We start from the raw sequence: 26972 nt of genomic DNA on the forward strand, positions 1-26972 counted from the left end.
TATGATACGTCTGACATTTTTCAGATTGTTTACGTGACAGCAGGTCAGCAGTCATATACATAAACAGTGCTGCATACAGAACAGTCTGTATAATACACGCTTTCCCAACCCTGCTTGGACCCCCGAATCCTGCACATTTTGATCTTTTCCCTGCTCTAACACACCCTGATTCAGCTCATCATCTAATTAGCAGCGATTTAAAGCACAGCGAGGATTCTCAGGGTTCTCGGTGTGTACCGGGGCCGTGAACTCAGCAGGGATTTTGAGTCTCTGACTTTATGGAGTAAAGGGAAGGAGTGATAGGATGTGATACGAGTGAGACGATGATATTAACGGATATCGACGATGTCCGTCAACGTAATCGTTTTGGAAATGGATTGTGATTCCCAGCTTGTGAAATAGGCTGATATTGATCAGAATATTCGGATTGAGCAAAACAGGCATGTTTTTGTTTTTTTAACAAAAAGGTATGTTTAAAAATGATTTTTTAGCCTTCACCCTTAAGAACCTTCGGAACGTTAGCAACGTGCACATGATGATGTTAAAACAGGCTCCAGAAAACATCTGCAGTTAGACCAAGTGTACTGAGAAATTCATCCTCAAATACTAAATAGGAAAAATTCCATTCTGGAATAAAATACATGTTCCCGCCTTGTGATTCTTCTTCGTTTGTCTCATTAATATTCACACATCTTTTACGTGAATCTTTTACGTGATTAACCGTTGAATATCTCCAAATGATGTGTGTGGTATTCCACTCACCTTGAGCAGGAGGTGGTATTTGAGGACCCTCTGCATAGGAACTACCAGCAGATCCTGCAGTTTGAACTTCCCCTCCTGTACCTTCATGGTGCACTCCTGAGAACCGTCAGCAACACAGCAATGAACAGAAACGCTTTAACAGCTCGATCAAACTCGTTCATGCGTACACACCGTGCTATGCGCTTCCTGTATATAAACTATCAATCTTACATGCGATCTTTTTCCTCAGCTATGTTTGTGCTCTGGAACAAAACACACTGCAGCGAGTGAGAAAGTACTTTAAGCGTAATACCACCCGATCAGTATCTTTACAAATAAGCTGAAACGCCATCGATGTGATCTTTATAATCTTCCACGCTCCTCGTCTCTCTCACACACACTCTGCACTTGACATTTATCCCTGCATGAAGAGCTCATCATGACAGTGTAATACCAGTGTTCGTGTACTTCTCCGGGAACATATTCTGATTTCAATCCACTGTAGCAGACTCTTCATAACGGCTGTTCGATTACCAAACCCTCTGTCTGATAATCATCGGTATTTGTTAACTATTCACATACGTCGACAGTTTCATTTCCTCCAGACGAGCCACCTGTACCGCTCCCCGGACCTAATGGCCACCTCAATATCCTCTGATCCAGTCTTAATCTTGGGATGCATCCGTGAGACACACTGCAGGAATCTAGTCTGTGTTTCCTGAATGAAGGAAACGAATTAACAGCACTACTCGGTCAGTAGCGGAGTGGCGTGGAGGCCGAGGATCCTGCGCAGACAAACTACACTCCGGCTCCTTAGATTTAAGTCGTAAACCTTATAAAACTTTAGAGGACCATTTCTTTCAATAATTAAATCCTTAAATCAAGAAACGTAGCAGCTGGGTAAAGCGGCTTTAAAAAAATAAAAGGCACTGCGCTAGTTTTGTGCGTTCTGTGTTTATATAAATCCTACTGAGCTGAAAATCTCGTTGGAAAATCCCGAGACCGTAATGAATGTGTGACAGGTTCGTTTTTATTGCAGTAGAAAATATAAACGTGAAGGATATTTCTGTACCGAGGTTGGTTTCGTTTTTTTTTGTAAACTGAAATTCAATCAGTTTTCCAGAACGTTCAAGGATAAGCAGACTTTTCTCCGCTTGCCGGCAAGTTAAATAAACATCCTGTGGCTTTGGAATAAACAAAACAGTTACAAAATTAAAGGATTTTATTTGGTTCTCAGTGGCTTTATTTCAATGCTCAAATGTGTTACAATGCCTTTGTAGACTTCTGCAAATGTTAATATATATATATTTTTTAAATAATAAGAGGGAGCATAAAAATTGCATTGTGGTTTTTTTGGTTTTTTTTATTTAGTCCCACCCCGAATAAACCATTTCAAATAACAGATGTTTACATGTAGTCCACAAGACACAATAATAACTGAATTTACACAAATGAACCAGTTCAAAAGTTTGCATACCCTTGATTCTTAATTCTCAATACTGTGCGTCGTTACCCGGATGATCAACAAATGTTGTGTAATAGTTGTTCATGAGTCCCTTGTTTGTCCTGAGCAGTTAAACTGTCCACTGTTCTTCCAGCATCTTCTGCAACCCCTTTCCAACAGCGGCTATATGATTTTGAGATCCGTCTTTTAACACTGAGGACGACCGAGGAACTCGTACACGACTATTACAGAAGGAGCACACGTTCACTGATGCTCAAGAAGGCAACACGATACATTAAGAGCCAGGGGGGTGTAAACTTATGAACAGGATGATGGGTGTAAATTGTTGTTATTTTGTTTAAAGATCTTGTTTTATTTTCATTTAGTACAACAAAGTTTCATTTATCAGAAAAAGTAGAAAAGTGTTCTTTACGGGTGTCTCCTGTATCGCTGTAGCAAAAACCCCCCCAAAAAAACAGCAACAAACAAACAAACAAACAAACAAAAACATAAATGCTACGGCTAAACTGTAGATATTAGCACCTTTGCGAGTGGAACCCATGTCATCGTGTTATGTTATTTCACTGGTTTATCAGGGAAAGGGGGCGGGACCCTGTAGATTTGGGGGTGTCGCCGATGTAGACGTATAGAATCGGGATATGTTCATAAAGGTAGACATGTAGGAGCAGGACCGTGTGCAGTTTTATGAATGACTACAGATTAGGGTTGGAGTACATGCGGCGGTATGTTAACCTGGACCAGTTCCAGCTATCAGACTCATCGTTCTAATACATCTGTGGAGCATTAAGTTGATTAGGACAAGATGGCATCGATGTGCTTCTTGTGCACTTGACCCGCTCCACTGATTTATGGATAAGAGCCTTGTGTGTAGCTCCAGTGAGCCGATAAAGCTAACGAAGAAGGACGCGGAAAGGTGAGGGCGTTTACCTACCTCCACTTTACACTTCACCTCCTCCCGCGTGGCAATCAGGTCGTCCAGCGTCTTCTGGGCGTGCTCCATGTGACTGCAGTACTGACCGTAGATCAGCAGCCTGGAAGGGGCAATAATACGAGTCGGTGTTTACATCCCCAGCTGTGTTTAAACATTTACACTTCCTGCTGCGATTCGCCGTTTACATTCCTTAATATAATTCAGCATTTATGTGCGGTCCGTGTTCGATGAAGCAGCTCGTGTGTCCGGTGTTTGTTTTCCATGCTTTAATAAAATAGCACGGTTCATTTATAACAGCCGCACTAGAAATAAATGACAGGAAACTGCTGGCTTACATTACTGCGGACACTTATATGCGGACACTTTACGACACGAATGAGGATCTCGGCATTATCACAGCACATCATTACAATTTAAAAAAAAAAAATACAGACAAAAAAACACACAACAAAAGTCCCTCTGCCTGGAGCAGAGCACTCCATGTGGCACAGATTGCCACCTTTATTTTTTATTTTGTTGCAGTTCTGCCTCTGTATCATGGATTTGTTCAGAGCGATGCTGGTATGAAAGGTTGGACGTTCTGCTTCGAAACTGCCTGTGCATCACCTCACGAGCCATAACAGACAAATTCAGATACCACTGCAGGAAATCTGTTCAAATCTAGTGTTTTATTTTTATTTTTCATAAACAATCTGCAGTTTTGCAGAATCTGATTCCCCCCCCAATCAGAATTGAGAATTCAACAGTGATGTGGTATAGCTAACATAAACCACCTCATACTAACTTCATCCTTCAGACCAGATCAGGTATTATCTTCTTTTCTCTCTGTGTACGTCTCAGAGGAAGACAGAGAGGGGCTCAGGATGGACCTGGAGTGCAACCGGTGGCGGGCTGATAGGGTTTCCCTGGCCGCTGTGCCGTCGAGCCCCTGGGCTAAGCGGGCCTGATTAAGGGCTGATGTGGAGCGAGAGAGATGGCTTTGCTCCTTGTGGAGAGCTTCTGATGAAGATTAATGGGAGCACCGTTCAATTAAGAGCCACAACACAGACTCTGTGGCATTCTGTAAACGCTGGGGCAGGTGTCAGAAATTAGCTCTAATAACAGATGTCACAGACATAATTGAATATGAAGGTCTTTTTTATGAGCCAATTTTCCGATCAAATCGTATTAAAAACGTACTGCTACAAGGAGAGCGAGTGAGACAGTGCGTGAGAGAGAGACACAGAGGCAGAGAGAGAGAGAGAGAGAGAGAGTGAGTGAGTGAGAGGGCATGAGTGAGAGAGACAGAGAGAGACAGAGCATGAGAGAGAGAGAGAGAGAGAGAGAGAGAGAGAGAGAGAGAGAGAGAGCATGAGACAGAGAGAGAGAGAGAGAGAGAGAGGCAGGGCATGAGTGAGAGACAGGGACAGAGACAGAGCATGAGTGAGAGAGAGAGAGAGAGAGAGAGACAGAGACGGAGCATGAGAGAGAGACAGAGCATGAGTGATTGAGTGACAGAGAGAGTGAGAGAGAGAGAGAGACAGACAGACAGAGCATGAGTGAGAGAGAGACAGACAGAGCATATGAGAGAGAGACAGAGAGAGACAGGCAAGAGTGAGAGAGAGAGAGAGAGAGAGAGCATGACAGAGAGAGAGAGAGAGAAAGAGAGAGACAACATGACAGAGAGAGAGAGAGAGAGAGAGAGCATGACTGAGACAGAGAGAGCATCACAGAGAGAGAGAGAGAGAGAGAGAGAGAGAGAGAGAGAGAACATGACAGAGAGAGAGCATGACTGAGACAGAGAGAGAATGACAAAGAGAGAGAGAGAGAGAGCATGACTGAGACAGAGAGAGCATGACAGAGAGAGAGAGAGAGAGCATGACTGAGACAGAGAGAGCATGACAGAGAGAGAGAGAGAGAATGACAGAGAGAGAGAGAGAGCATGACAGAGAGAGAGAGAGAGCATGACAGAGAGAGAGAGAGAGAGAATGACAGAGAGAGAGAGAGAGAATGACAGAGAGAGAGAGAGAGAGAATGACAGAGAGAGAGAGAGAGAGAGAGAGAGAGAGAGAGCATGACTGAGACAGAGAGAGCATGACAGAGAGAGAGAGAGAGAATGACAGAGAGAGAGAGAGCATGACAGAGAGAGAGAGAGAGAGCATGACAGAGAGAGAGAGAGAGAGAATGACAGAGAGAGAGAGAGAGCATGACAGAGAGAGAGAGAGAGAGAATGACAGAGAGAGAGAGAGAGCATGACAGAGAGAGAGAGAGAGAGCATGACAGAGAGAGAGAGAGAGAGAATGACAGAGAGAGAGAGAGAGCATGACAGAGAGAGAGAGAGAATGACAGAGAGAGAGAGAGAGAATGACAGAGAGAGAGAGAGAGAATGACAGAGAGAGAGAGAGAGAGAGAGAGAGAGAGAGAGCATGACTGAGACAGAGAGAGCATGACAGAGAGAGAGAGAGAGAGAATGACAGAGAGAGAGAGAGCATGACAGAGAGAGAGAGAGAGAGCATGACAGAGAGAGAGAGAGAGAATGACAGAGAGAGAGAGAGCATGACAGAGAGAGAGAGAGAGAGCATGACAGAGAGAGAGAGAGAGAGAATGACAGAGAGAGAGAGAGAGCATGACAGAGAGAGAGAGAGAGAGAATGACAGAGAGAGAGAGAGAGAATGACAGAGAGAGAGAGAGAGAATGACAGAGAGAGAGAGAGAGAGAGAGAGAGAGAGAGCATGACAGAGAGAGAGAGAGAGAGAATGACAGAGAGAGAGAGAGAGCATGACAGAGAGAGAGAGAGAGAGAATGACAGAGAGAGAGAGAGAGAATGACAGAGAGAGAGAGAGAGAATGACAGAGAGAGAGAGAGAGAGAAAGGCAACAGGTAATAATGTTGTAATAATAATCTTCTTCCCTCTATCAGTTGCTGTATGAAAGGAATTAAAATGCCACAATAAAGTCTAAATGAAACGGTGTCTAGTCTGTGTGAATGATCATAGATAGATATGATATTATCATGGACAGAATGCAGAACTTTTCAGTACTCTAGTGCTACAGGAGTGATACCGAAGATCCGAAATCTGATCCATAAAACGTCAGTCGACTCCAGAGCTCTATTTTATGAATCATACACCTGATCTAATTCTTACTCTTTCAGAATTGGCACGTTTGCCTCACACCTTCGGGGGTTGGGGGTTGGAATCCCACCTCCGCCCTGTGTGCTTTGGGGGGTTTCCTCCAAGTACTCCGGTTTCCTCCCCAGTCCTGTCCCCATGCGTTGTAGGCTGACTGGCATTTCCAAATTGTCCCTATTGTGTGAATGTGTGTTCTTTATATAAAGGAGGTTTAAGATGCTGCATTCATTAAAAACCTCATAATACCAGCACCATAACCTCTCCATCTACCACTTGGCCAGTGTGTTTACATTCAGGATTAGAGTACAAGACGTTCTTGATAAAGAATTCCCCATGCTCCCCTGTCTCACATACCCCAGCCAAGGACACGCTGTTAAATGAGTGCCATTATGATAGCTTAATGCTATCCTAACCCTGCACCCTGCGACTATGATCTGACTTCGGAGGGCCATTAATCCACCAACACAACAAACATGGCCAGTATCCAAAACATCTCAGCATTACGCACATCCATTACAAAGGTAATGGAGACATGAATAAACGAATTAGCTGAGTGACTGGACAGACACAGCAAGCAATCATCCATACTTTTACCCTGCATGCTCCATCTCGCATTTTTTTTTTTTTTTTTAGATTCAGTTTTAGGGCACGTGCGGAGGAATATATGAATATATGTCCAGGAACGAAACGCGCTGTTCTACCAGAGCACGCTGAAATGCACTTTAGCTGCCTGGGGTTCATGTACTGATTCATGACCATGCATTGGATTAAATGCAAGTATAAATGACGCACATCCTTTTAGACAAAATTACACGCTCTATTCTGGGTTCACATGCTGAAAGCAAAACTCGTTATAGTGACATAATGGGAGATCATTATGCACTCATCCTAGCCAGTATAGAATTCATATGCTGCTTGATTTTAAAAGAAAGCATCTCACATTCTTATACAAGCGTTCCTCATTGGTTCACTGAGCTGTCCGCAATTTCTGGTCATGATTTCAAGGCATGGATAAGCAGCTGACGTGAATACATGGTGAAAACTGCCACCTTTTAATGCTTAACCGTTTATGACGGCTATGAAGGAGAAAACCTGAAGTGGTTGTGTTTTTGTTGTTGTTTGTTTCACGTGTCAAACGGGGTAGGGAAGTGCTGGCTCAACAGTCAAGGCTCGGGGTTACCGATCAGAAGCTCAAGCCTCAGCACTGCATGTCGGCAGCGCTAGTTCAGTGGCTAAGGTGTTGGACTAGTAATTGGAAGGTCATGAATTCGGCACCGCCACGCTGCCACTGTCGGGCCCTTGAGCGAGGCCCTTAACCCTTAACTGCTCAACCGTATTAATGAGATAAACGTAAGTCGCTCTGGATAAGGTCGTCTTCCAAATGCCAGAAATGTAAATTCCAAGCTGCCACCAAAGAATGCGAAGAAAAGAATTTCACTGTTATGTAGTGTATATGTGACAAATAAAGGTTTCTTCTTCTAATGTCCGGGACCCTGAACAGATCAAATACATCTATTTTGGGGGGGCGGGGGGTAGGGGGGGGGGGGGTGTTCATATTTGAATGTACTGTTTTCAGACCAGAGAGATTCGAGAAAATGATAAATCTATGAAAGTCTGTGAAAACTACTAATGATGTCTCCGGCTAGTGTCCGATGAGCGGCCTTTAGCTGAGTAATACACACAGATGTGATTAGATAAACCACAGCAGAGGATCTGCTACAGAAGCCGAACTGGTTCATGTTTAGAAAACTAGATTCCCTGAATTACGGCCAGTTATTTATTTGTTTTCTCCAAATGTTTTTCCTGTGTTTCTTCAAATAATTGGTTCGATGTGCAGAAATGCTGCTGGACTCGGTTGCCAGTTGAGCCCTGATCCCTTAAAATTCCATCTTGTAGACCTGGATGTACCAAGTACTTTCCAGATTTGAGAGAAAAGCAATCAGTCCGGTGTCATCCTTTTCGGTTGTTCACTACAACACGCAGAACGATTGTATCCCTTTGCGTGCTTTCTTTTTTGCTTCTGGCACTGTTACTATTGACTGTATCCACTGTCTAATTCAGGGGTGCCCGATCTTATCCGCAAAGGGCCGGTGTGGGTGCAGGTTTTCATTCCAACCAAGCAGGAGCCACACCCGATTCCACCTGTTTAATCAGTTGATCTTGGCTTTCAACAGATTCAGGTGTGGCTTCTGCTTGGTTTGAATGAAAACCTGCACCCACACCGGCCCTTTCCGGATAAGATTGGACACCCCTGGTCTAATTACATGTCTGACCATCTCACACACTGGAGGCTTCTGATTAATCTGGAGCAACACTGGAAGGTGGAAGATTGACTCGTCTAAACTCTCACAGCACTAGATCATCTGTCTGACACTGGAAATTAGCTTTTGAACAACCAAAATACACGAACACCTGGCTTCCCTTTCACTCAATAGCAGCTCCACTCATGTCCAGCCACTGAACGGTTCACATAATGATGTGTCGATGTGCGATCTTGCTGTCATGTTCGCGCTGTAAGGCTGAATGTTTAGATGCGGCATTTTGACACATGCGAAGGGCAAAAGAGGTCAGCAACATTCACTCTCTCCTCAGATTCTCTTTAAACGAGAACAGAAAGGGCAGGGGCGATAGCGAGAGGGAGGTGAAAGGAAAACCAATGTTGCTTAAGTGTGAACGCTCCCCTGGGGTGAGAACCTTTGCAATCGCTGCCTAAACATACACTTTTTTAAAATTTCGCTTCCAGTGTGCTTGTCGGTTTTCTCATTACAGAAGGCCGTCATGCATGCTATTCCAAAGCAAACGCAATTTTGGTGTTAATGCTACCTCCGTTAACCCACCATCTGTCTCCGTACGGACTGAGAGCTGCGACTCTCGATTGGCCGAGGAGTATAGTAACAGCCCGTTTCGGCTCAGCCGCGATCCAGCAGCTACCGACGTTCCCGCTCCACCTCGGAGCAAATTAGTTTTAGAGTTAGCCTCTTAAACATGTAGACTCGTGGTGTAAATCTCATTTAAATGTTTCTTGACCTTTGCCAACACTCCAATCTGAAAGACTTTTTTTTTCTTCTATTTTTTTTCACGCCCGCTCCACTGTTCTCTCTTTCAGCATGGACACATTTGGAAAACGCTGGCATTTTCCCCTCTGCCCTTCAACGCCTCGACGTCCTGAAAAGCTTTGCGTTCGTTTTATTCCGTGGCACGCATCGCTGAGAAAGGTCACAAGGACTTACAAGAGGAGATAACAAAATTAATTAAAGTCAGCTGACCCTTCAAAGCTATGGAAGGAGGTGTGACGCACGGCATTCGGCGGGCGGGCTGAATTCCCAGGCCATTTCCTTCTTTGTAGCGGGATGAAGGAGGAGACGTGCGCACTTCATAATGAGACTGAGAAACATGTCAATCACTAGGAGAATGGAAAAGACCAGTGACGTGGTCCTGTTCTAATGAAGGGAATAATTTACCAAAAATATCTGTATGCCATTATGCCTAATGTCACCAAATGTAAATATGACCATTTGTGTCAGAGTAAAGAGAGTTTTTTTTCCCCATCACGACACATTTTTAGCAAGTGGTTGTCTCGGAGGGGTTGCACAGTCTAGGCGAACAAAACAGGCTCAAAGTACAGTGTTGTCTGAAATTTTCAGCTCAATCACTTGACTCTTTTCGAAAAACGATTCAGACTCATTTTCAGATGCTACTGAGGACGGACTCGAACGTGGCGGATCAACTACCGGGTCATTATCAGGCTGGGAAAAATCTTCCAGACGCCGCTGTAGACTTCACGCCCTCCATCCAAGCGAGCTCGCTGAGATATAAGCAGCAGAGCTACTGTAGAAGGCGAGCTCTGTTCATGGACATGAGCTTCCATGCTGCGCACTCTCAGTTCCACAATCGATGATTTCAACAGAGCTGCCAGATCATCTGCATGAATACACTTTAAGAACTGGTACATCCTTCGAGTCGGTCGCTCCAGGATTTGAATGCAAAATCGAGCAAACTCGCAAGTATTCGGAGGAGCTCGCGCTCTTTCAAAATCACCGCAGATTCGGGCCGCGCATTCAGCCAAATCCCTCTTCGATTCACGTGTGTCGAACATGACTACAGCTAAAAGGTCTCATTTACCAACGAACACCACTGCGAAAGACAGCGCAAAATAACAGGCAATTTCGTCGAGTAGTTTTCCGCAAAAAAAAAAAAAAAAGCACAAAAATCTCCGCCACAAAATCTTGTATGGACTGAATAGGGTGACTGACCAGTAACTTTGCCATGTCAGAGATGGCGTGCAACACCCACCCACACACACACATATATATACACGGATAGGAAGCGCAAGAGAAACCTATAAATAAGAAAGAACTGTTTCAGTGTTTGGGTGCTTTTCCGTGCCAGATTATCAGTAAGGCTAGATCAGATCACAGGCTCGGAGTTAAGATTAAAAAGTTGTGGAGGCGAGACAGGCGGTGCTGTCATGCCAGCTCCACATTAAACAGCCCTCAGGGTTCAGCAAAGAACCCACTAACGAGCCAATTACCCACACACACACACACACCCCGCACTGACGCTCAGAACAGAGCTCCTTATTCTTTAGCTGAATCTTTCTTAAGACCTGAACACCAAAACTGAATCCTATCAAATGTGAGTAAATCATTCATACAGGCACATGCGAGCAAATGCAAACACGCTTGTACACACACGTTCCTCTAACCAAAGCTGTCTCTTTCAAGACTTAAAATTTTTTTTTTTTTAAAGGCGTGGGCTGGATGTGAGGGAACATTCCCAGAGTGCTGCTGTCAGCCTGCGCAGTCATTAAGAGAGCCAAACCCGTGATTATCATTGCCTACACCCCAGCAGGGCGGCGAGCACGACTCCGCATCGCTATGCAAATCCGGCCTGCGCCCTGCAGCTGCGCGCTTCACCGACACTGATATCGACGCCGAACTCTCCAGGCGCCTTATCAGAGCCTGTGAAAGAGCCGGTTCTCGCTCGGAGCAGCCGAGGCGCGTTTCGGTGTTTACGTTTCAGACCCGGCAGATATGAAAGTGAAAGGAATGTGCAGGATGTGAAAAGATAGCTGGAGGCTAGATAAAGGACAGCGAATCTGACTGCGTGTTCAAGAACATATCTGGAAAGGTTATGAGAAGAGAATAAGTAATAATGTTTTTTTGGATTATGTTCAGCATGTGTCCTTTCAGCAGCTGGTGTAACCGTGTGAGCGAAACATCTCTGTGCCAGCAGCTATTACTCTTGTCGATGATCTAATCTCACTTCCTGCTGGTTTTATCTTTCAGCTTAACTCAACGTGCAGTAATGAGGGATATTTATATGACCTATATAAGCACTTCAAGTCAAACAATCGCTCACGTACGCGGTGTTCTTTTGTACAGACGTTAAACAATGTTAAACATTCATGTTGGATATTACACGAGCTGTGTTTCGGTCGGAAATGAATGGCGTGGCTACTTAATACTAACCACTTCCTCAAATTTCACTTTCAAGTATCCACTTTAGAGACACTAAACCAGTCAAAGAACAATATATAGACTCTTGGCAACCTGTTGGATAGCCACAGCGTTCAACAAGCCGTCATTTATGGGGTTGAAGTTCAACTGCATGAACCCAGCGTGAGACAAAATTGCTACTAGACGCAGATTCGGTTGGTATAGCGTGGAAGCTCTGTGCACAGTTCTACAGAGCTTTTGAATTCTCAATTCAAATCTCAAATCTGATTTGAGATTTGAGCCAAAGCCAGAACGCGTTGGTTCATTTACTATAACAGCAGTGCTGATGGTAGTTCTGGCCACAATTTAAATCGCAGCTTTATATTAATGCGCTCCTCTGAATGCATTATTGTTTCAGCTCGTTCACAGGGACTTGTATGTTGGACACTCAACAGACGGGTTGACAGACACGTGGAATCGTGTGCGAAAGCTTTCCGTGAGCAGCGTGAGCAGAAGTAAAGCTGTTCCTTAAAGGTTTACGAGTAACAGGACAGAATGGCTTTGCTTTGTATTATTATCTTTAAGAGAGGCTGCTTAGACTGTTATATAATCTCCAATAAATAAAAATCTGTCAAACCGCTTGGATTAGACAAGAACTAATCACTTTCCTACATACTTTCCGTGCATCTGGAGGATCTAGAACAGTGTACGCACTTTGAGACACAACAATAGTTTGTTTAGTCTGCTGCTATGTCACAACACATCGTGCTAAACTACTCTCACTTTACTCATCTCACCTCATCTTACTGCAGATAAAGTGGAGCTCCAAGCCTCTCTTGGGCTCCTTAAGAAACCACAGACCTAAACCTGAGTAAATGTAAAATCTGTGAAGGATTTGTCAAGGTTAAGCAAGTGCAGGTCCAGTCGGTGTCTCTGAATAACGCAGCTGCAATAACACTGTGCTTGTGCTGAACACAGCAGGATGAGGCTTCGGAAAAACCGCCGCAGGTAAACCGGGTCTCCATAAAGGCTGATGACACAGAGCGGGTAGTGAGGCATGGTAAGAATTAGCTGATGGCTATCTTTAGTCATGGCTCAGTGTTGAGAAATCCTCTGGATCTGTGAAACTGATTCAGCATAAGTTTTGGGCCAGTGATCAGAAGCACTGCAGGACCATGATTTCACTAAAGCCATACACGCGCCCACAAAACCGTGACGCGTTCAGATACTAGGATGAAGATAACATCGACTTATCGACTTCCTTTTTATGGGTAGCACAGGCACTGCTTCCTTTTCCTGCTGTTTTTACTTCCTGCTTTTTTTTTCTTTCTTTTTTTTTTACACACACACACACACACACACACACTTCACAGTTAGATCTTGCTGACCTCTCCTTGAAGTCCAGGAAGATCTTTCCAAGTCCGCTGCCTCCGATCACCATGTTCTGGTCGATAGCCCTCAGCAAGGCAAAGTGGACTCTGATGATATCCTAAAAGACCACAACATTTTCAAATTGACAAATTTACCAGCAATTGATGAGCCACTACGTTAACATCTGTATCTCCTGGAAAAACAGGTGTGGGTTAGAATATTGATAAATACACCACTGTGATCATGTTTTAGGGTGCGTTCACAAAGTCTATCTGACTCGAACCCTGGGGTGTTTTCTTCTTTGGTGTGGTGAGAAAACAGCAATCACACTTGGACCAAAGCGACTGGGTCCAAGAGAGCGCCTGAGGAAGGAGATCTCAGTCCGCTACCAAGTGAATTCGGAGAACATTAGAACGAGATTTGACTCTGAATCGACTCTACTCGGAATCGACTCTACTCGGAATCGACTCTACTCTGAATTGATTCTACTCTGAATCGACTTGACTCTGAATCGACTCTGAATCGACTCGACTCGACTCAGAATCGAATCGACTGCAGGAATTAATTGAATTCTTTATACTTTGGATTGCAGCATCTTCTCAGTTGCAAACTGAGCTGGCCTACAGAGCTGCAGAAATGTTTTATAAATAAATGAATAAACACTAAATAAAACCAGTTATTTATACAACCGTTTAGTAATTTACTGAGCGTCCGCCCCGTGTTCTCCATGTTCGGGTGGTTTTTGTGATTTCTACACGCACTTTGAAGGTTGATTTACCGTTATCCATCACCGTATTTCTGACCAATTAATACCCCAGCATGTTTTAGCCTAATCTCTATCCAGCACATACAGTATGTGGCACATTTTTGATTACCACAGAAAACATGAGAAAGAGGGAAAACTGTCAGTAAATTTTTATTCAGAATTTTTGGAGAAGCAGTCATGAATGCCATGTAAAATACGCTCTGCATCTGTGTAGTTGGCCTTTCAGAGATGGGATGGGGTACATTTTGGTAACCAGAATGACAATATACTGTTCGTTCCGGTGATAGAAAGTCAGGGAAAAATAAACAAGACCATCTTTGGAAAGATGTTGTCATGTTAAATACAGTTGTGGTAGATAGAGAGTGGTTTGGAAACACTGGAGTATCCTTTAGCATCCAATGTGGTGGCCTGGGAAAACCCTTGACACGGTGATATTTTTTGTTTATAATTTCGGCGATATGTGTTTTTGATAACTATGCTGAAATGTCTTTCGCCTTTGAATTTATTTCAACCAGAAGGATTTTACACGCGATTCTTTTTCCGATCTCAGAGTTCAGTACAACTGGTGGAGCAGTCCAGAGGACCGATTCCTACTCCTCTTCAAAATGGTGAACTGGGGTTCGTTCTAATCGAACCATGGTGTGGTCCTCATCGTGTGTGAAATCTATCCGCTCTCTGCGCCATATACAGAGTAACGTAATTAGGTCAACTTTCAGGTTACATCCTGTTTCTGCTTTCGTAATGCCGGGTAAAAAGTTATTAGCGCTCAGTGAAAGAGATGGAACGCATTTTATATAGACGTCAGGCTAGACTGAGGCACCGAGCAATGCGTCCACGGTTTGGAAGGATTTCTTTAATGTGAAAGCAAACCTGCGATGATGAAAACAAGCCCAAAATCAATCCCGAGTGTGGACCAAGTGTGAAAACGGCGTTTAAAGATTTAATTCAGGAGGAGCATCACAGACATTTCAACAGCTTGTACCTAGTTTCGCTATGGCATGTAGCTGTCCAGACAACTTGATCAAAGGATGACATTTTTAAAGAAAGATTTTTAAAGAAAGGCAGCTTAGGCAAGTTCAAAATATAAATAAACATTTTCTTCGAGTTTTTTATAGACATAAAATATTAGTTTTTTTTTTTTGCAAACACCACATTTACACCCCAGATCACCACACCTAGCATTCAGACTACAAAATTGGTGTAGTGCAGAGCAAAAGTTGACGCACCTCTAGATTCACAAATATGGCCTTCATCTCCTGTGGAGTTAGGACTTGCTTCAGGGGGATCATGTAACTCTGTGGGAACAGACAGGAGGAGATCTTACAGTCTTTATCTACAGTATAAACACTTCCCTACAGTTTCCCACGCGTTGTGTAAGTGACGATTAGAAGCGTTGCTCGTTATGTTCTACAAACAGCTGCAGTAATTCAACTCCCGTTCGGTTCTGCAAACGCCGTATCCTCAGCATTCGCGCCCTCTCAAAGGTAAAGCCGTAAAACCCTCCTGCAGCGTTCGCATTTACGTCTCGTGTCCCCCCTGCTGATCAAAACACGTAAATAGCTTTGAAGAGAGAGAAAAAGCGTTACATATAGATATAGCAGCGCTGGCAATTTTCTAAACAGCATGAATCCTGAAGAAAAAAAAATGAAATCATTTATCTCAGCTGAAAGGTAATGAGGAGTTTGCATGTAGGAGCGATGTTGACTCAATCAGGGCAAAAACGAATCAAACGATCATCTGGGATTGATGCTTACCCAATTACCAATGTTTGCTATGCTGAGCCAAATAAAGTAGAACATCTCTCATTACCTATCGTGATCGAAACGTATCACTGCAATGCAACGAAGACGGCCTGTTTTATTACAAGACGTCAGGCTAGACTGAGAGTAGAAAACTGGAGAGAAAACATTTACATTACATTTACTCATTTAGCAGACGCTTTTATCCAAAGATCCAAAAACGTACAAATGAGAAAATACTAGCAAAAATGTTCACGTGTAGAATAGGGCGGCCAAACACCTATAAAAAGTGCTTATAGAAGCGGTATAGAAGATGGATGGATGGATGGATGGATTTAGTATTCAAATGAGTTTGATATGAATATTAATGCGCCTAGTTCCAGAGACACATTGATCATTAGCAGTAGAATAAGTAGCTAATATATATATATACCCACACACATATACATATATATATATATATATATATATATATATATATATATATATACATATATATATACACACACACATATATAGACACACACACACACACACATATATATATATACACACATATATACACACACACATACACACACACAAATATATATATATATACACACACACACACACACACACACATACACACATATATATATATATATATATATATATATATATATATATATATATATATATATATATATATATACATATACATATATATATATATACACACACACACACTTTTCCAAAACATCAGGCCAAGAGTTGAAATAAATAAATAAATAAACAAACAAATAAATAAAGGTTTTGGTAGACTTGTATTGTGTTAAAAGTAGACAAGTAAATATTAACCATTTGATTGTGGAATATTTCAATGTGAACATTTTAATTGCCTAATGTGTTGCGACGGGCTTTGAAGCGAATGAAAGAAAGCGAGAGGACGAATGAAAATGAAAGAAGGCTGTGGATTGCAAACGTGTGTGTTAGGGTGCATGTAAAAGCGATGCTTAGAGGACTCGCTCAGGACCTCGGCCAATAGTATCGATCTGCTGAGACGACATCTGTATCTCCTAATTAAGCTATAAAAAGAGAGGTGAAAGAGTTCTCTCCCTCTTTCTTGTTCCCTCCGTCTCTCTATCCCACGCAAAGCTGTTTTCTCTCTCTCCAAACCCACGCCTTTAAATGCTCTTTTGTACTCTCGTATCCTCGTCCATTCCTCCTCTTCCAGCTCGTACGACTTTATACTCCACTCGATGACCTCGTAAACCCCGCCCCCTCCAGGACATCACCGTAACCATGTCCTTTGGACCCAGACCTAGAAATTGGATGGAACTTGTCCTGCTTTCGCATGTAAACAGGCTGCATAAATACGCTCTAATCTGTGCTACAATGAGTGACGGCCATTTAAAAAAAAATTATATTTAAATACGTGACAAAAAAAAAAGACGTATGCCTAAAATTATCCATTACCAGTTAAGCCGTTTTTGTGAGATGACTCAATTTAGACTCGATTTGAGCCAGGGAGAACGTGTCTCGACCCCACCACTCCATCCTCACCTTTTCAATGTCCTCCAGTGTCTTGTAGTACTTCGCTTCCGTCTCCTGGATCTCCACCAAGCAGCAGTTCCTCTTGTCGTCCTCCGTCATGCCCATTTTCTGTGATGGAAACAGCAAGCACATGCACACAAAACACTGTAGGGCATTCTGAAAAGACAATAAAGCAAGGAGTTTTCTGAATTCCTGTCTAAACTATAAGGTAGAGGAACTACGACAGTCGGGAGGAAGCAGACCATAACGCAGAAAGAGGAAAGTGAAACAAAGTGGGACGAGGCATATATCACACGAACATCAAACTCATACAGATGGATCACAGTTGACAGGGAATAAGGTTGGGTTCTACAGCACACTTTGGGAAAGGGGAGTTCATTCACAGCATTATGTGTTTTTTTTTTTATTTATTATTATTTATTTTTTTAATAAAACACCAGTGGACTGAAACATGATCTGCAAAGCTAATGGTTTAGCTCCGTATAAACGTTGGGAAAAACTTCAGTCCAGTGCACACACATCATCAGAACATCTGGAACTTCAACCACGGCACCCATCCTTCATTTCCATAAACATCTACCACCCCGAAAACCAGAGCGAGACAGACGCAGAGACGGAGATGAAAGAAGGAAGGAAGGATGGTGGTCTTCCATGTTGCCCGCATCTGAGGAACTCAGGATCATCAGATGCATTTGAGGGCTCGGTAAGATGACTGAACATCTGTGACTTGCAGTGAACGTGTGCGTTACATCATAACGTGCGTGTAATCCGTGCTGGAAGCGGTTGGGGAGGAGATTAGAGACGTTTCTGATTCAGTAACAGCCGCAGACACATGCTATGTCTGGGGAAACACCCAGTGACCCCCCCCCCTTTTTCCCCCCTCGCTTGTGTCTTCCTCGAGGAATTTTTGCCTTGTCTTTTCTTCCTTTTACAAGAGTTGTTCTCAGATGATAAAGATGAGATCTCTCTCTCTCTCTCTCTCTCTGTCTCTGTGTGCAGGGCGCAGCTTGGAAACATCTCCCCCTCTCCTCTCTTCATGGTGGTTTAAAATCATCCCCAGCTCTACGCCGAGAGATCTACTCCATCTCCCTGACTTAACCGGGAATCTGACTCGACCCACGCTCGTTCACAATGTTTACGTTCCTGATGGGGTTTAACAATTATTCAAGGATCTACAGGGTCAACAAGCCATTTACTCGACGAGCCACTTCCTCGGTTGTAAACAACGCAACTTATTAATAAATATTAATGCTCCTAAAACAGTAATAAAGCCGTTATAATGGCAAAATTAGCTGGTATATACGGTACGTACGTGGCAACGTCTCCACTTCGGCGAATGTCATTCACCTTTATTGGAGTTTGCGCCTCTTAACGATTATCATTCTGCAGCTTGACTGTTCTAGGTGGTGTCACACTTTATTCTGTCCAAGTGATTTATTTATTTAATGTTTGTTTACAACCGGTCAAACAGTTCACTGTTAAGCAGGGCTGTCACAGTTTTGTCTCCAGCACAGTCACTGCAGGAAATTACCCTATATATTACATTTTCTCTTTTGAAGAAGGGCCAGGTAGTAAACCAGGTAGTCATTTATTTCTCTGTTGCTACCTCTGTTGTTTCTCGGTTGCTTACCCATCACACGCCAATCCATGTACTGTTCATCCTACTGTCATTGTGTTGCCGTGCTTTTATTATACAGTGTGTACTTATCGTCTTGCTTCTTGCCTATTTGCGCTGGAACCTTTCTAATTTGCACTACATATTGTCCGGGGAATTATCTTCTCCTGGGATTTGGTCAGTTTTCTATTGTATGCTGCACCAAGGCCTTGGAGAACACCATTTTGTTCTACGGTATATTTGTATATTGTATAGAAAGAAAAACTATACGTTATAGTTTACTCATTATACGTCAAACCCTTTTCGTTTATCCCTATTTTTGATACCGAGGTTTAACAGTCGATAAAAACAAGCAGTTGTCCAACCCCGTTTTTTTTTTTTTCGACAAGTCCGTCTTGCTGTACTATGATTGCCTAATTTACATAAACACCACTATGATTAGAGGTTAAATAAATGTAGCAACCAAAACAGTGGTGTTTGTTGTCCAGGTCTCGTTACGACAATTATGTTTGTGGATATTTGCTTTAATACTCTGAACACGCTGCCGTTTAATACCGCTGCTTAAACCACAGCGATGACGGATTCTTAAATCTGATTGGTCAGAAGCTCCTGAATTTCCTGGTCGGTTGTAGAGACACGATTTTCTAGTTCCGGCTATCTGACGTGACAGCTCTGCGGTTGAGCGCGGACGTCGTTGTGTAGGAGCGGACGTACTGAACACTAAGGGGGACAGAGAGAAAGGGCACTGAGGGACCAACACACTCATATGCAGTAGGAACTCACCTGCATGTATCGGATCTGCAGCGTTAAGGAGGCAAAGTGGCATAAGTAAGCAGAGCACATCAACTCACACACACAGCCTTGGGAATAATGAAGGAAGAATAATTCAGTCTTTCTCCAAATGAGCTCTCAAACATGAGCGCATACGTAATCTCTCTCTCCCGCTTGTTCGCGCGCGCACACACACACACACACACACACAAATGCCATTAGGAGCATCATATCACTCACCATGGGCTGTCTAACTTCCACCTTAATGATGTCCTCGTAGATATCATCTCCTTCATCTTCACATGGCACACAGTCGTAGATATCGTCCTCACCCACATCGTGCTCACTGTAGAGTAGATTTAACACGCACACACACACACACACACACACACACACACACACACGTTAACAAAAATGATGAACAAAAGGCACGTACTCTACAGAAGTTTCCATTTGCAGCTGAATCAATTGCCCAAAGGTGTTGAACATACCGTTCCAAATAATCTTTCCACACATTTACAACAGCACCAGTCAATAAACAGGAAGGGAACGTTCATTAATGGAGATTAGTGTAATGGAGATTACCATAAACCTGTAACAGATCTCTGTTCACATGCATCTTATATTTAATCGGAATCAAACACGTATATGAGGCAGCATTTAGCATTAATGCTACCGTCCGTGCTTGTTCGTTCGGCAGACTTGTGACCGAGACGGAATCCGGTTCAATATCTTGATTGCGAAAATAATCTGACAGACTGTTTATTCTTCTACTTAAATGGCCATTTTAGGGATTATCCACCTTGCTTTGTTTGATTGTAAGCCATACTGACCTCAGGTTCTTTTGCCCAATTGAGCCATCAGCCGGATTATTAATGACCGATTGGGCTGAATTTAAACTGAGCTACTGTGTTGTTATAGCTTCTGGAAGTGCAGAATTCAGTGAGAACACACTGCACTGTGCAGGTTGAGGAAAGACATGAAAGACTCATCTAAACAGTGATTCATGACAAAGCTCTTGCTCCTGAGCAAGATCTACACTGCAGTGTGATTTCTGTGATAGATCTCCACCAATTATGTTGGTAAAAGGATTCATAAATCAGAGGCAGCACTTGGATTAGAATCAGTTTGTCAGAATCAGACTCAGAGCTGGACTCGGAATTAGAGTCAGAGTAAGAGTTAGCACTACAGTCGGATTCAGAGTGCAAACTACAGTCAGATTTAGCCGATCAGGATCCGAGTCAGATGCAGAGTCTAAGTTAGAATCAGACAGAGTAAGAATCAGAGTCAGATTCAGTCAGAATCAGGCAGAGTTACAAACAGAATCAGAGTCTGTCACAATCAGAGTCAGAATCAGCCAATCAGAATCAAGGTCAGATTCAAAGTCTACATTAGAATGAGTCAGTCAGACTCAGCCAGAATCAGCAATTTAGAATCAGAGTAAGTCAGAATCAAAGTCAGAATCAAAGTCAGTCACAGTGAGAGTCAGAGTCTGCCACAATCAGAATCAGAGTCAGAATCAGAACCAGTTACAAACAGAATCAGAGTCAGTCAATCAGAATCTGAGTTAGAACCAGAGTCATAATCAGCCAATCTGAATCAGAGTCAGAATCAGATTCATAGTTAGAATCAGCTAGACTCAGCCAGTCAGAATCGGTCGAATTCAGAATCAGAATCAGAGTCAGTCACAATCAGATCAGACTCAGATCCAGAGTCTAAGTTAGAACGAGAGAGCAGTGTTTATTTATTTATCAAGTGTATCTGGTTGTGTCTAAAATGTCAGATGTCAGTTGACAACACAATTAAAGTAATATTTTGTGTGTGTGTGTGTGTGTGTGTGTGTGTGTGTGGGTGTGCGTATGCATGTGTGTGTGGACATTTCTTCTGACCCTTAACACTGCCTTCCTCCCAAGAAAATAAACGCCTGACCCAGTTTGATCACCTTGTCATCAGTGTAAGATGACTTTCTATGTCCTGTTGCAGACGCACACAGTGAAGAACAATCAGCTGTCAGCACTCAGCTCCCTCTCAGTCTGGGTATTATTATTATTATTATTATTACAGCATTTAAACGTCACCACATTCATAACTGTGATGTCGTCAGAGAGCAGTGCACACAGCAGGAGCTTTACTGAGTCACTTTAACGGCGCTAAAACCGGACCCTTTATCGCTTAACAGATGCTTGAAATTCTTCGCCAAAAGCAATACCACGGATGACTAAGATGACTAAAAGTTCCAGTCACACTGGACAGACTTGATAGCTGGATACCAGCACCATACGGAGAACGCTACAATACACGTTTTGAACCTCACTACAAAACAGTCTTATTTATCAAAATAAACATTAAGCATTAAAAGTTAACAGCTCCCACAACTCAGTCCCGTTAATCGCTCATCTGGACAAGGAATGTTATGTAACTACCTTTACACGTTTTAGCGGGATTCCCTGCTACGAAGAAGACAAGCTTTAATACTGTATATAATATAAAATCGTTACATTTACTCCAGGTTAAAAGCAATATTAATCACTTACATTTTGCCTAGCGTGATAGAATCAGTCCTTATTGGAGACCACAGTCACACACGCGATCTTTAGCTAGGAAGAAGCTCTGAGCTTCTTTCAGTTCAGCTTTTTTTTTTTTACACTTTTACACTCGCCAGACTAGTCAGCACTTCCTCGCTCGTATAACTCCACAACTTGCTTCAGTGTCACTGCAGAATAATTCATAGGTGCTACGGAGAAACATTTCTTAAGATGAATAAATGGATAATAAACCAGGATTGTACGGGGTTTATTGAACCAGGATTATGTCCGTTTTGCATAACCCATCCTTCTGCGCGTCGGATAAGGGATGGGTCATGCAAAGCGGACATAATCCTGGTTAACATAGGGATGAGACCGAAATGTGAGATTTCAGACTTGCCCTTTTTAAGAAATCAAATGATCTAGTGTGTTAAAAGCACACATTCAATGAAACAATGGTCGCTACGGATTATACTCATCTTTGTTTATCTTCAAATATTTTATTTTTATTTTCTCTCATATAATAAAAGAGCGTGGGAGAAACCTTTCGGCCGCAAAAACAATAACTAATCGTTCTAGTAATCCGAGTTTGACTTTGTTTCGTGTTTTTTTCTTTCGCTTGTGAATATGACAGGAATCGGAGTTATGGAACAAAACGCGTTGTTTTAATCAAATATTCTCAACACACAGATCGTTGACTGTCTAATATTTTAATTAAGGGTTAGTGGTTCAGCCAAACGGTCTCTTGGGGCTGTGTGGAAATTTTCCCTGACCATTAAGAGAGGAACACAAGGAGATAGACAAATTCTTGCTTTGTCCCCTGAAACAAGCCCGAGGAGAGCATCAGCTGGATCTAGCTTAGCGCAGAGATCTGTGATGGACTTCGTGGTGAGTGTGTGAGGGCAGAATCTAGCATTTTCCCCCAAAATCCCTCCTGACTGAACTCAGAACAGCAAAGGGAAGAATGCTGCTTGTCACACAATGGGAATTATACTGTACGTGGACCAGCCCTATAGGCAGAGCACAAAGTGGGGAGCTCTAGTTGCCATGGGTTACAGTGCGGAATGCGTTTTCCTCAAGCCGAATGTGCTCGTGGACCGACGTGTTTTAACCAACCACAGCCATGTGACATCATCAGCGTGTGCCTCTTGCTCTTCCTTAGCTGCTTACTGAAAGTTCGCTCCAGACGGCTTCCGAGCATCAAAGTTACTGTTAGCTCTTTAAAAATGATTATAATACAAATAGGTAAAAAAAAAACGGCGATTTTAAATAACCGTAAATAACCATCTCTGTTTTGGGACGTTTTTAAAGCTTCAAAGGTAATGAGGGTGTTGACAGCTCACTAAAATCTGCCTCTGCCTCCTTTTTCCTTGATAGTTGATCAGATCAGATGATTTGTGCTTAAAGGGGTCATGACATGAGAAATAAAATTTTCCTTGATCGTTTTACATGTAAGACGTCATTGTACCATTAAAAACCTCCTTAATACATCCTCCTTAGTACAAAAAGAGCGTTTATTTAACCAAGCATCGTTTGGATGTGGCAGGATTTGTGATGTCACACGGGTAACATTTGCATACGACTGCCCCTACAGTGAGACCGACACCTACTTTTATATTATCCCACCGCTGGCCCCGCCCACCGGCACTTAGTCGCTGAAAACAGTACCGTACGTGTTACGGAAGGGGGCGTCGATAATTACTTCACAGGCAAAGATGTCAGCCAATCATAGCAGTCGGTGGTCACATGGTGGTTATACTGAGGTCTTAAAGGCAGAGGACACAAAAACCGATCGTTTCAGTCAGAGGGTCAGAGACAGGCTGGGAAAAGGTCATAAATTAATTTACTAAAAAATTTAATATTATAATTACACATAAGGGAAGATAATAAAATACATTAAAAAACATGTCATGACCCCTTTAATGGTGTGAGTGATATAGTTGGAACATGCCTAATAATCATTTCAGTAAGACTAAGACCAGGCAAGACCATGCAAAAATGTACAAGATGTTATAATCTGGAAATCATATAATAATAACAACAATAACAATAATAATAATAATAATAATAATAATAATACAGTGCCTATGAGTAGTGGCAAGAGCAGAAGACACACGCTGATACATAAATGTTGGTTCGAGAACACCGAAAAGATCCAGGAACATGTCCGACATGATAAAATTACATTCCCCGCTGCCTCTGTGCCGTCGCAGTTCAGACTGTCAGGCTACCATTACCCATAATCCTGATGGAAATAGTTCATGGAGCCCACAAAAACAAACCGGTTATTGACTCGGATTATATTCTCAGACATGTAAGTGGTTTAACCATGCACTGATTCTGATGCAGGCGGCAGCGAGTCCTTGATCCTCCTCCAAACATTCCTGAAATTCATCTATAATGGATTAAATCGCTACAACCACACCGACCGGTTTATTCATTTACATTCCTTTACGTACATGAGTTTTGGTAGTAAAATATAACTCAAAACCCCAAACTAAAACTATAATTACTCTCACCATTCATAATAATAATAATAATAACAACAACAATAATAATAATAAAAATAACAATGATAATAATAATACAGAGTTCCATCACAGGGACGCTCATCGTCTTTACTATAGCGTCCTTATCATTTTGTCACATTTAACCGTTGTTTGTATTGTTTTATGCGAATTGTCTTGAGACTTTCTAGCAAATGAAAGGTGCCGTATATATAAATTGTGTTTATTATTATGATGATGATGATGATGATGATGATGATTACTGGGCTATATATTCTAGTTTAGAGGCTATGAGATCTTTCCCACTGGTAAAGTTAAGTCAGGCGCTCTGATGGTTTATCTTCCTTTATTCCTCTGTATTACTAAAACCAGCCAAAGAAATACGGACAGCGTCACTTCGGTGAAAATAAGCAAATAACGGATCACGTCTTTCTGTAGCCTTGTACTGCTTACACTCAAATCTGGCTACTAATATTATGGACACTGTAGTAACCTTGGCACTGGATAATACACTCATTATTTTTCCCATATATATATATATATATTACACATATACAGACACACACACACGCACGCGTTTCATGTATACATTTTCAGACGTTAGTTCGTGCTCCTGATGTAACGTGCATAAGGTGAGCTGTCCTGAGCGTACACTAAACTGGGCACCTCAGCACCACGGCAGCTAGCGGAGAGGATGAGGGAAAGCGCTTGTGACACAGTGTGTGTCCAGGCACCTGATTGCTATTTCAGCTGAACGGAGGAAAGGGAGTCTCTGAGCAATTCGGCCTGCTCTCGCCAACTGAATAATTTCATGCTTTGTCAAGATTTGGGATGGACGCATTAAACACGGTGGAACGCGGGACCCCTGCCGGTGGAGATTTATTGAAAGTGGATAGGAAGTGACCTCCTAGGTTACCTTAAACAGCCGCAATTAACTCCAATAACTTGTCGTGTGTTGTGCTGCCGCTTCGTTTTACCGCGACTAGCACTCATCTACCGGTCTGTCCTCGTTTCTTCACAACACCAAGGTGAAGAGAAAATACTCTTCTGCAGAGTCTCAAGGGGAATCAGACACTATATCATTGCTCTAACGGTCGCTTTAAAGTACGGAACACATGTCTGACATGTCAAGCATGGGAAAAAATAACCTTGTTTCGGGCCAAGAAACGAACACAAACGGCTTAGGAACATCTTGATGTCAGGAATATGATCACTCTGATCATGGTATGTGTTCTCAACTTACCATCAATGAATTAGTTTATAGTTTGTTTGGATGGTAAAATGCAAACCTGTAATGTAAACACAGTAATATCACCTTCATTTGGCACCAACAATGAGTAGCTGATGAGTAGTAGTAGTGCGAGAAGGGTATGACCAAGCGGACCTCGAGTGAAGTCAGACACAGCTTTGCAGTGAGCTAGTGCATTTAAATAAATAAATAAATAAACAAACAAACAAATAAATAAATAAAGAGCCACATTTTTAATGTGGTTAAAATAATTGTTTTTTTTTTAACCCAAAGATTCCTCTTGCAATTGTTTCTACTCAGGCCATTAATCTCACCGTGGCACTGACAACGTCTTGAGATTGTAAGCGATTGATTGAATTTAAGGGGTTTCATTACATTTAATAAGGAATCAGCATTTTTCCGCTAAGGTTTGTAAAGGTAACAAAATAAAAAATAAAAAAAATTTAAATGCTGATTTTCTAAGTCGTCTCCGGTTTCTATTGATATGCAAAACATTGCTCTCTTCGCTGAGCATGCTATCTTTCTCGTTTGGTGGAATTAGGAAGTCTGTAAAACGTTTTTTGTCGCTGCATCAGACTCGCATTTCTGATCGGTTTCAGTGAATGAATATTAACTGATAATCATGGGTCTGTTTATGAATATTAACGACCCTCTGAGCAAAACAGGTGGGAGTTGAAAAAGACAATCTAAAGGCATTCTGTGTCTACTGATTTAAAAAATAAATAAATAAATAAATAAATAAATAGATAGAGAGAGAGAGAAAGAGTAAATCTGATGAAAAAAAAATGTTTCACAGGCAATCAGGTACCTTTAAGTCTCAAAGACACACTTAACTGTGTGTTACACCTGAAAACAAAATCATGTCACGCCGACTCCATCCAATATGACGAGCGTATTTCGAATTTGATGCTCCGACAGTGAAATGACAGGCCTCTCCGTCCACCGTAAAAGCTGACGTGGCTGATGTGGGACAGGAGTGTGTGATTACATTAGGCAGCTGTGAGAGCCGAGACTGGTTCCGGAAGGATCCGAGAGGTCGCTGTGGCTCTGTGAGCAAACGCCAGCACTATCTCTCTCTCTCTTTCATCCTTCCTCAGTCTCCGTTCCTACATCCCTCTTTTCCTCCATCCCATCTTAACTCCTACGCTGCTTGGACTCGATCCATACCATTGCTATGGCAACCGATGAGGGGAATTACGGCAGACTGTT

General features: G+C 42.4%; 1 protein-coding gene across 8 annotated transcripts in view; it reads right to left on the bottom strand.

Annotated features, from left to right (window-relative positions):
• The window catches only part of vav2 (vav 2 guanine nucleotide exchange factor), a 184927-nt gene that overhangs the window by 17516 nt on the left and 140439 nt on the right, over window positions 1–26972 (bottom strand). For all 8 annotated transcript variants that reach the window (XM_053687741.1, XM_053687743.1, XM_053687739.1 and 5 more), the window contains 6 exons: window positions 19723–19828; window positions 17106–17204; window positions 15048–15116; window positions 13073–13173; window positions 3138–3237; window positions 763–858 (listed from right to left, as the gene is read on the bottom strand). In XM_053687741.1, coding sequence (XP_053543716.1) covers window positions 763–858; window positions 3138–3237; window positions 13073–13173; window positions 15048–15116; window positions 17106–17204; window positions 19723–19828 — 571 coding nt within the window. The remainder of the gene's footprint in view (window positions 1–762; window positions 859–3137; window positions 3238–13072; window positions 13174–15047; window positions 15117–17105; window positions 17205–19722; window positions 19829–26972) is intronic.

This window comes from Ictalurus punctatus, chromosome 18 (genome assembly GCF_001660625.3).
Source record: "Ictalurus punctatus breed USDA103 chromosome 18, Coco_2.0, whole genome shotgun sequence".
NCBI lineage: Eukaryota > Metazoa > Chordata > Actinopteri > Siluriformes > Ictaluridae > Ictalurus > Ictalurus punctatus.